The sequence below is a fragment of the Medicago truncatula genome, chromosome 5, assembly GCF_003473485.1.
Source record: "Medicago truncatula cultivar Jemalong A17 chromosome 5, MtrunA17r5.0-ANR, whole genome shotgun sequence".
Classification (NCBI taxonomy): domain Eukaryota; kingdom Viridiplantae; phylum Streptophyta; class Magnoliopsida; order Fabales; family Fabaceae; genus Medicago; species Medicago truncatula.
The window spans coordinates 27,433,926-27,445,525 of NC_053046.1; the positions used below are offsets into that span (position 1 = coordinate 27,433,926).

General features: G+C 34.5%; 1 protein-coding gene across 2 annotated transcripts; it reads right to left on the reverse strand.

Annotated features, from left to right (window-relative positions):
• Window positions 1-1,411: 1,411 nt before the first annotated feature.
• Window positions 1,412-7,014, reverse strand: LOC11432485 (probable beta-D-xylosidase 7). 2 transcript variants are annotated; one of them, XM_039834094.1, is made up of 6 exons: window positions 6,573-7,014; window positions 5,753-6,055; window positions 5,173-5,342; window positions 4,683-4,780; window positions 3,161-3,727; window positions 1,412-2,151 (listed from the first exon to the last, which is right to left on the reverse strand). In XM_039834094.1, the coding sequence occupies exons 1-6, from the start codon at window positions 6,987-6,989 to the stop codon at window positions 1,562-1,564; spliced, it is 2,145 nt and encodes a 714-aa protein (XP_039690028.1). In that variant the 5' UTR covers window positions 6,990-7,014; the 3' UTR covers window positions 1,412-1,561. The 2 variants fall into 2 exon arrangements, with proteins under 2 accessions (XP_039690028.1, XP_003615003.1); XM_003614955.4 differs by having other exon boundaries at window positions 1,458-2,151; window positions 2,963-3,727; window positions 6,573-7,012.
• Window positions 7,015-11,600: the final 4,586 nt, after the last annotated feature.

Here is an 11,600-nt window from a genome sequence, read left to right on the forward strand (position 1 = left end):
TAAATATATTAGTTAAAAAAATTTATAAATATAATTCACAACATATTAAATATATGTCCTTAAAAAAATATATTAAACTTATGTGTACTTTTCTGTCATTTTATATTTATCAGTCACTTTAAACGCTAATTTTACTATACAATTTAATTTCAATCAATTAGTTTTTCAGCCATAAGCTTCCAGCTATCAGCTAGCTTATAGCTTAATTTTACCAAACACACCCTATGTCCAAAAATGTTGTGCAAGTTTTGTAGCGAAGGTACGATGGTAAACATAGACCTTCATATCAATTATAATATGTTTTTTTTGGGCTTTGACAGGTTTCAAATTATATAATCCGAAATCATACAAAACAGATTAGGATTATATAATCGAACAAATGTATTTATGAATTTCAAAGGACGCGTGAGAAATTGGTAGGGTGGGAAAAGAAAATCTCTAACTTTTTTAATAAGCGTAAATTTCTTCCACATGATCTACTATGTTGCTAGTTCCATGATGTTTTTAAATTTAAAAATTGTAAATCCATTTATCACATGTAAAAAAAAGACTAATCTCAAATTTAATTTAAATGCATAAAAGGATTTAACTGATTACTTTTCTTGCACTAAGAAAATCACATTGAAATTATGTTATCCATCCATACATAACTGCTTCATTACTCACAAGCTCCATAAATTTCCTTTTTGCCGCTAAACATAACGTTTGGGAGTTATGAACCGAAGAAATTCGGGAGATAACTTCTTTTCGGTATGTTTTGGCGGGAATGGTCCTTTTTATATACCAGAATAGTATATATACGAGGTTTGAAACTTGTGAATTAACTACTTCAATACTTTGGACATCTCAAATTCTCAAATGTCCTTACTATTATATACGGCGAGTAATGTTGGGTTATGTCATGTTGGCTTTAGGGGTCGGCTGGTGGCTGTTGTGGTTGTTTCTGGTTCTGTCATGGCCAACCTTACCTGGCTGGTGGTTGGTTTTTGGATGCTTCCGCATATATACGGAGCATGGTATATTTGTGTTGCTTCATAGCCGCGAGTCTTCGTGCATCTTACATAATCTCGATGTGAATAATATTTGCTGTTTAAAAATAAATTACAGCAAGAGTACTGTATTACATAGTTATATAGGAGACTACAATCTCAGGCCGAGATGAATTAATTGACTTCTTTGCATTAGTGTTCTCTTGTTGACAAACTTTTCAAGATGGAAGAAAGCCTTAGATTATAACTGGTTTGGGTCATCATAGGCAAGTTTTGTTTTCTTTTCAAGGAAAACAAATTATATCAATGTCATCTACTCGCTAACTTGAAAATGCAGTGAATGCATATTAATTTACTCATTGGTTTTTTTAAAGAAATACTTAACCTTAAAAGACACTTAATATGAGACGGAGGATAGGGTATACCGAAAATAAACTATCATGATTATATCATCAGAGCCAATCAAGCTTCCATTACATAAGTAGAGTCATATTGCAATTAACTCATCAAGCTTTCCATTAGTTATTCATTACTTGATTGAAAATTTCTCAATACTACATTTCATCAATTCATCAAAGAGTGATATTTATTGAGTACTCTAACTCTCCCACAAGAAACAAATAACCACCTTCTTCAATCACCTTAACACCACTCTCATTTGCTCTACTAAGATGCTCACAAACACTAACTTCAAATCCAACTTCACCTTTTCCACCCCCTTCTACCGTCACACTCTCAAACCCTACCAACTGTTTTACTGGATTTCCATTTCTACCTTTCTTTGGTTTCACAAACAGCAACACAGGATGTTTCCCAGCCATGCTTCCAGTATTTGTAATTCCCAATGTTACAGAAATTGACATGGTTTTACATGCTTTCTTCCCTAACTCCGAAACAAGTTTGTAACGGATTGTTTCAGAGTTTTCGAGTATCGAATGAGTGGTTGATTGGTTGATGTGAATGTTGTTGTTTTTGACGGAAATGAAGTTGTAGGAATAATTTGAGTAGCTTAGGCCATAGCCGAATTCGTAGACCTTTGGACCTGTGTAGAAACGGTAGGTTCTACCGGGATAGCCTGATGATGGATCAGCTCTCATTCTCATGTCTGTCATTGGTATTTTGATGAAATCTTTTGGGTACCATGTCATTGGTAGTCTCCCTCCTGCATTGCAATGATAAAATAACAAAACATCAAATTAGTTAAGTAATAGTAGTTTTAGGAAAATATACTAGAAAAAGTTATTTGGGGCATATATACGATGTATTTCGGTCAACAAGAAAAATCATACAACACTATAATCATTGTTTTCAATTTTGGACATCACATTACTACATTCGTGGTATAGAAAATAGTTTTCGTTTGCGGTCACAATCACAGTTGCAGACTATTTTTAAATACTATGAACATAAAGACTTTGTGGCTGCAATTGTGGTTGCGACCTTAACTATTTTCTTGGAATCTTGATCCTCTGCTGCCATCTAGTCAGTTTAGCCAAATCTCTGTAGTTGGTTCAAGGTTTATTCCGCATCCAGTAATTGAGATTTAGTTGTGCTTACTAAATGGATGCACAGGATCGAAGCTGATTTTTCAGACTCTTTCCCTTGTTTCCCAATATAAAATAAACAATAAAAAATTTCTTTTTGTCTAACTAAATATTCTCTCATTTAATAATTAAGACTTTTCAGAATCTATGAAGTTTATACATGTTTTAAGGATCTTGGTCATGCGCAGCCACAACTACATAACTGCGTGCAGTTAGCAAGACGTGAACCATTCAATCAAGATTGAGCGGTCTACATTTCAAACTTGATATTTTACATTTTTAAAAAATCAAAATCGTCATTGAAATCTGAACCGTCCAATCTCCAGATGTTACCTGACTGCGTGCAGTAACACTGCACACAATCCAAATCCATTTTTTACCACATTATGTATGTGTATTTGTTCATGGATAAGACAGAAGAAAACAAACCTGGGTTATAGTCACCAAACACAACCTGAGCAAGAGCCCTTCCACCAAGTTCACCAGGATAACCAGCCCAAATAATCCCTCCAATTTTGTCATTATTCTTAGCAAAAGTAATATCAACAGGACCACCACACAAAATTACCAAAATAACAGGCTTCTTGGAAGCTTTAGCAACACTGTTAATAAGTTTCTGTTGCTTACCAGGCAACTCTAAATGATCTCTATCAAGTGTTTCCGTCTCTTGACTTTGGTCTAATCCCATAACCAAAATAACATAATCACTTATTTTAGCAACTTCAACTGCTCGGTCAATTTCGGCTGAAGCACACTTTACTCCATCAGTACATCCAGAACGATAATGTGTCTGGCTGGCATAAGTGTAAAAGCCTTTTAATATTGATACTTGTTTACAAGGTTGACCAAAATAGTTTCCTAAAAGAACTATTGATGATTTATTGGCATTAGGGCCTATAACTCCAAGGGTATTTACTCTTGGAAGTGGGAGAATTGAGGCAGTGTTTTTTAAAAGTACAATGCCACTTCTTGCAGCTTCAAGAGCAAGGTCTAGGTTTTCTTTAGAGCATACTTGATTTGGACCAATTCTGCCATATTGGAGTTTGGTTGGATTCCCATCAAACAAGCCTAGTCTTATTCTAATGGTGAATAGATTGTGTAGGGCACGGTCGATTTGAGATATAGGAATTTTTTTTTGTAATACTGCTGACTTTGCATGCTTTGTCATGTAGTTACCACACTCTACGTCCATCCCTGAAAAGTTTGATTACACAACATGTAATTCGCCTTGATTATAATAGTACTTGTGTATGTTTGAAATTATGGCGAGTTTGACAAAATTACAATGATACTATGATTTTGTTGAAAAGTTCTAAAGTATAACTTGTGCGGAAATAACGGTAGCTAGTACAATGTGATTCTCCTAAATTCATCAACAATCCAAACATTCACTAATTCTAAATTCATTTTCTGTTACAAAATAAAGATAACTGTGATTATAGACCTTAGAGATAAAGAGGTTTGACATAAACTAAAACTAAGACAAATAAAGTGTGATTATAAAGCTTAAGGTATTAAATGTCCAAATAGAGTACAATTAAGACAAGTAATGTAATCATAAAACTTAAAGAGTGCATGAGTGAATCTTAATTTATCTTAGACAGTTGCAAACTTCTTCACTACAAGACATAAATGAGCCCACTTACAAACAAAATACAAAAGAAGAAGGAAGTCACAACTTTAACTACAAACTATGATGAAAATACACATATAAATTGCATACAAATCTACATTATCACCAACTTTTTTCCAATGGAGACTATGATGGGCATTGGGCCATGACCACCATTGATGGCTTAGAATGGCTTGCCTCATATATATGGGGAGTGGGAACTAATGATGGCTTAGAATGGCATGTGTCATATATGTGTGGTCCAATGGAAATGTAGGCCAAACCATGTGACTTAATATAAGCAAAAATTGTAAACCGACAAAAATACCAATGAGAAAAGTGCCTTCCATTGAGACCATTGATAAAGTAAGATAACGATAGTTTTAGGTCACATTGTCATTGTGATTTCATTTAGTTATAAATCAATTCTAAAACATATAAAAGTTAAAGTAAATTTTGATAGAATCCATAAACACATAATAGTTATATTTATCTACTTCTGATTATGACATAAACAAAGGAAGAGTGAAAGTATACCAGCTCGAAGTACATCGGCTACAACATCCTCTGGTGTTTTTGCATAACCTTGTTTTTCATATATGAATCGAACTGCGTCACAATCCGACGCAATATACCTGATTTAACAGCCAAAATCATTCATACTAATCAAGTAATTAAAAATTAAATTTCAATTTCACATTTTGATGAATCATACATTATAAATATGTAGCTTCAAAAAGAGAGAAAACTGAAAATTTGGAATTGAAAACTGTTTCACCAACTAAGTAGGCCATGCTCATACCTTTAATAGAGTGGAAAACATTGTTTCATAAAGGAGATATTGTTTAATAGAACATATGTTTTTAAATATATTGTTGAATTCTTATAAAATTTACATTTTTGTACACACTTTTAAATATCTAAAAATGACAAAACTACATATTTTCTGTTTCCACTTTTGTAATTTATAAGAACTAAAAAGTAGATTTAAGAATTAATAAAACAAAATTGAAATAATTATATATACCCATTGAAATTCCATTTTTTCCTTGCCGTATTGGTTAAAAGATTGTAATCTGCACAGTTTGGAACTCCATTGACACGGTTGTAAGCACACATGATTCCACTAGATCGTCCTTGTACCACGCAACTATGAAATGAGGGTTGATATGTATCTGCCAAATCTTGTAAAGTAACCTGAATTATTAGAATGGAACCTGAATTATTAGAATGGATTTGGATTATTAAAATGGAAAAAAGTTAAAAGTTGAAGAATATAAGAATAAGAATCATTAGCATAACAGTATATAGAAAAAATATCATATCATTTTTGAATTTCAAAATTAAATTAACTGTTCTTTTGCAAGTCATGATTCAATTTCCAAGGATTCATCAACGAGATAAAACAAAGCATGCTTTGCAGTCTGCACAACACAACAAACAAAACTCAAAGACAAATTTGAGGACGGCTTGTCTAATAAGCACAAGCCGGTTTTGTGGGATTGTGTTAGGCCTCAACCACGATTTTAAGAATGCTAGACTTATCGTAATTGTTCACCATAGAATTAATCATCGAAGGACTAAACCATAGAGAAAAGAAAACTTACTTTGGCATCGAAAACATAACGATTCACACCCTTCCAATTTTCCAAATCATAGGCAGTAAAGTGTTTGCAACAAGCAGAAGCTTTAAGACGACCTCCAATCAGTTTCCCACCTTCAAAGGAATCACCTTGAAGTCCTCTCACATAGGAAACACCATACTTTGAATTTACCAAAGGATCTTCACCAGCTGTTTCTTGTCCTCTTCCCCATCTTGGGTCCCTAAATATGTTTATGTTTGGTGCCCAAAACGTCATCCCTTGAGCTTGTCCAGCATTGTACACTCCTCTAGCCTCAGTTCCAATCACCTTCATTCATACAACACATAATAATAATTACAATACAAACAATACTCGGGTATCTGCTTGGTGACTGACGTGACAGACTACTTCAGGAGACTAATCTCACGGCCCATTAGTAGAATTCATTTGAAATCATAACCATGTATGAACCCACTCAATACTATAATTGTTCGCCACAATCCCATCGGGAAACTCTGAGATTGGGTAAGTACCTATGAAGCAAAGACACTCCCTGAATTAGTCGTGTCCCGGTACCGACACGACACGGAGACTTATAATTACACTGAATTATATGATTTTTTTTAAAATTATTAGTAGTGTTGGTGTGTCTGTATCCGTGTCGTGTCCTGTGTCCGTGTCTGGATCCGTGCTTCATAGGAAGTACCGAAACTTATTTACTAAATACTAAATGAAAACTATAATTTTAATCTTCAACAAAAATCCAAACATGGGTTAAATGATTTGCATGAAACTATTTTAACCAACAACATTTTGTCAAACATGGGTTAAAAGAGTTACTAACCTTACTGATTCGGTACCAAAGTTTGGGATCAAAAGAAGCTGCTATGAGAATAATTTGAGGGAAACTAGTTGCAGCTGTAATACTACCATTCAATCTTATCCCCTTACCAACATAAGAAACACCATGCAAAGCTTCATTCCACCATTGGTAACTCGGTATACCGAGTCGAGGAATGGCAGGAGCTGTGTTAACGAGTTGAGAGATTTTCTCATCCAATGTGAGCCGTGACACGATGTCTTTTGCTCTTTGAGTGATGGTAAGGTTGAGATTGCAGAATGGAAAGGATTTTGTAAGTGGGTTGGAGGTGTCACAGGAGTAAGGGGGTACATTAGTAGCAAGTGAATCGGCATGAACGAGTCGGTGGTAGCGAGTTAAGAAGAGAAAAATGAAAGTAATGGTGATGGAAAAGTGACCCATGCTGTGAGGGATGTATGCAACGTGCTAAACAGAGTACAGAGCATGTGTATTTATATAGGTACATGTGTCTGTCTTTGATTTGGACTGATACTTACGTGTGTCTGTTTTTAGCCTCTTTTTCATTCTTTGACTAATTTTTCTGAGATTTGGTTTCTATTTTGTTCGTTAAACTAACCAGCGAGATTGCCATATGTCACGCACTGATTCACTTAATCAAACTCAGCCACCAAACGTACAAACGTTGTAAATCTCAGAACCAAGTATACGTTGGAAAAATAAGTTGGAAAAAAAAACTTGGATTTATATGTTAAGGTGATTGATGAAGCAAGCATACATAAGTGCAATCAGCATTAGTCGGTAAAATGCATAATAGGTTGCATCAGCGGGGGTAAAGATATTATTATGTAAGATGTTGTTTGATTTGTTTTATTTTTAAAATAATAAATTTTTATAATTTTTTACTTTAAATAATTAAAATATTATCGGTTAAAATTGTGTATTGACATATGTGAACAGATTGACTTGAACATGTATTTTGAAACGGATGGAGTATATCATAATCAAATAAATACAAACATAAAAAAAAATATAAAATTTATACCTATTAATAAAGATTATGACATAATATCATCAACTCTGTTTGCATGTTAAAGATACCAACAATAAAATAGTACCTGTAAATCCAAGATGTTGAAAGCATTACTAGATGAATTACTATTGATCATTAATCAGTAATCAACAATTTAAAAATGAATTAAACATTAAGATCAAAATTAACTTTTCCAGAAAAGTCAGTTTCCTGACTGCATCGTAGAAGCTCCCTTTTTTTAATACCTAAACGCCCTTTTTCAATTATATTTTTCACACTATTAACTTCTCATCACACACAATCAATTAATTTTTAACCCCGGTTACTTACTTCCCATTAACTTCTCACCTCGCACAATTGTTAATGAGAATTGCTGTTTACACTTTACATAAGGCTGTGCCACACAAGTATTTTACTCTTTTGCCCCCTCAGCAGTAAACTGCCGAGGAATTTGAAATCCGACTGCAGTTAACTACCGAGGAAAACCTCGGTAGTAAACTGCCGAGGAAAACTGATTATGCAGACAACAAGTTCTGCATAATTCTAAACATTTCCAAGCCATTTTTTCGGCCAGTTTTTACCTGTAATTAAACCAGAGCATTTCCAAAGGCAAAATAATTCATACAAGATTGAAACTCGGACATAAACAAGATAAATACAATATCTTATACAATTGTTCATAATTAAATTAAACCGACATTTGGTTAAAATTAAACAAACGTTTGAAATTCATCAAAACATTACAAAGTGTTCATAATTAAACAACTCATTACACATCATTAAATTAAATCCCTACTTACATTCAACGCAATTGCATATGGAACGAACATACATATATAATATATTATTTTCCACCATATTCTGAAACATAAATCCGACGTCGACGTCGTCGCGAATAAGCAAAGGCATATCGCTTGCTGTTTTCCACGCGTATTCATCTCTATCTTCTCCTAGGGCTATGCATGGCATTTGACCAAACAAGTGACGTGTATATTGATTTTCACCAAGATGCTCAAAATAAGTGTTAAGTTGTGCCTTCAAATTGTCAAGAGAGTCCGTCAGCGTTATTGATAAGATAAAACCGCAAGTGCACGGTCTTACCGAAGTAGTATGAAAAGAGTATCGTTCCGACAGGGAATAGTTTAATTGAATTAACCTTTGACAATGATTAGAGGAGAAAAGAGTTGTAAGTTGGGGTTTTCAAGCAATTGAAAGATAATAATAATAAAAGGAGCATTGGGATCATTGGTTCATCTAAATAACAAGTCCTTCACAAACCAAACTATAAGCTTATAACTTTATGTTAGACCTAATTTCTCAAGACAGTTTCTATTGTGTTCCTTTAGCAACCAAGCCTATTTCGATGACCTGATTACTATTAGATTTTGGTTCCTCTAACAACCAAGCCTATTTCGCTGACTTGATCATTATTAGTTCCCTTGAAGATCGAAACTATATGTCTCAAAGATTGCAAAGACTATTTCGCTGCCTTTGCAATCCTTGTCTAAATTCACTTGTTCGAATATCAAAGCTCCACTTTCGTTTTATGAATTGATATTTGAGATAATGGATAAACAATTATCAAACCCTCCACTTTCGTTTCCACAGTTTGATAATGGTTGATCCATGTTAAAGCGGTGAATTTAGATAAGAAATTAGGGTTACATAAGATTAAGGCTTAGAGCTTGGCTTGATTAGGATTATGTCATTTAGACTTATCCAACAATCCCAAGACAAAGAGAAGTCTACTCACTCATGTTCATCGTAGACATGGGGAAGAAGAGAGAAAGCATAAAAGTAAATGACAAGAAAATAAAGGAAAAGGAAAGAACTTTTATTAGAAAAGCAATTGTCACTTATTGAATTCCAAGAAAAGATGAATATTTGTGATGGATAGCTACTCTATTTATAGCATACATTCGACTTAAAATCTAAGCAATTACATTACTGGAATGTTCCACAAGAAACTACGGGCTAAAATAGAGTAGCTTAAAATCTAAGCAAAAGCAGCAAAAGTGACTCTGGAGGGTGGCACGGCCGTGCCAATGCTAGCACGTGTCGTGCCAAGCTTCTGACTTTGGGGAGACATATTTTTGTCTCTGAATCTTCGTATTTTCGTACTAAATCAGCTCCAAGTCCCTTTCTTTTGCTACAAGACTCAATCCATCCAATATTCGTTCCTGAAATATAATAAAGTGCAATTTGTAGTAAACTAACTCAAAAAAGAAATAATACTAATATAAAATAGAATCTATTTAAAACTAAACTAAATAACATATAAAAATAGATATTAAATCACTCATCAGTTATCATAACCTTAACCGTCTTTTTAAACGCGGAGTACCTAACACGCCCTTCAATTTGTGCAACCTCAGACATGTCTCACTTGAAAAAAGCTTTAAGAAAAGAATCATATATTAGAACAAAATTAAATGGAATGTAATAATGAATAAATCAAATGCGTAAACATTAATAAGCTATAAATAAGTATTGCATTAGTTTCACCACATAAAAGTCATATTATCATATATATATATATATATATATATATATATTAGTTATATATTGGCCACAAAAAATTGGCGTTACAATTTCGACCCCAAAATATACTTTGGTGTAATTTCTACCAAAAAAAAGGACTAACACCGACAAAAAATCACTCATTAAAGACCAAGTGATTGGAGAAGATCAAGTGACATAGAATCTTCCTCATCTTCCGCAATAACATCAAATTGTTGCTTTGGTTTTTCGGGAGTGTCCAACAAAATAGGCGCCGCTTTGTTTGACTCCTTTTGTGGTTTGGACGGTTTGTTTCCACTTTCAATAGCCATGAGCTTTCGGAACAACTCATGTTGATCCAAATACTCATCTTCCCAAGTCACCGTATCTTCTTTTTTGTGATTGTGCCAATCCGTAGATGATGGAGGTAGTGGACAACCATTCTTCAAATAAATAAACACGAAATGATTCGGAATTGCCCCAAGGCACAAGATGGGAGTTTTTTGATTACCCGGCGGTGGTGGCCCTCTTAGTGGGAAAAAAGATTCAGAGTTTCCAACTTCAAGATTTGTCAACATGACCACACACATTTTGTAATAATTAGCAACAATGTGTCCCATCTCCGGAAAAGTCAACCACTTATCAACAAGATGTGCACAAGTTTTTGTATTTGCGGGAGGATGTAAGCCGTTTAAAATGTAGTTATAACGATCCTCACCCGCAAATACTTCAACATAATCATCTTTATGATCTATCAACTCTTGAATAAGATGTGTACGGATCATGAGATGATTTTTTTCAGTCAAGCCCATGAACTCGGCTATAGCCCGGAATCCACAATGTCCATCGCCGATAACATCCATCACTTTTTCAATAAATGGAAGCATGAAGTGTGGCATATAATCAATAGGACGCATAACCGGGATAGCCTTAGGCTTTGGATACCGAGTAGGTGGTGGAAGTGGGGAAAGTGATGTTTTACCAAGACGAGTACCTTTTTTTCTTTTATACGATGATGTTGTTGGTGATGGTGACGGTTGGCTATCTGGATTTTGGGAATCAACAACCTCCCACGAAGAAGGGATCCGACTAGTCGATGTAATTTTTCCTTTAGACCTCGCAATGTCGAATTTTTTCTTTGCTCCCTTGGTTGGTACTTTTCGTGGTGGTGGAGACATCAAGGTGGTTTCAGGAAATGCCAACTGCCGTAAACCCTCTTTGACCTCAAGCTTCATTTGGAAAGGGAGTTTCTTTAGACGTTCTACAATAGCCTTCAACTCAACCTCGACACAAAAAGCATCTTCGTTACTTTCTTCACCCATAGATAACCTAAGCCAATGGTGGTATATCTCATCCAATAAAATTGGCTTCTCTTCAAGGAGCTTAGTAGCAATTTCGCATGCACTTGGTAGCCCGTAAGATGTCCTTTGAACACAACCACAAATGTCATTGTCCATGCACAATGTTTCTGATAAGTGCTAGAAAGTTGTATTTTAAGTGATATATTTTAGGCACTTTTGTTA

Excerpts from the sequence above, each read along its gene's own strand:
- LOC11432485 (XM_003614955.4), bottom strand. The coding sequence starts at position 6,989 with ATGGGTCACTTTTCCATCACCATTACTTTCATTTTTCTCTTCTTAACT. Across the intron at positions 4,781-5,172 it reads AAAAAATGGAATTTCAATGG|GTATATTGCGTCGGATTGTG; the intron begins GTATATATAATT and ends CTGTTAAATCAG. Across the intron at positions 3,728-4,682 it reads AGCCGATGTACTTCGAGCTG|GGATGGACGTAGAGTGTGGT; the intron begins GTATACTTTCAC and ends CAAACTTTTCAG.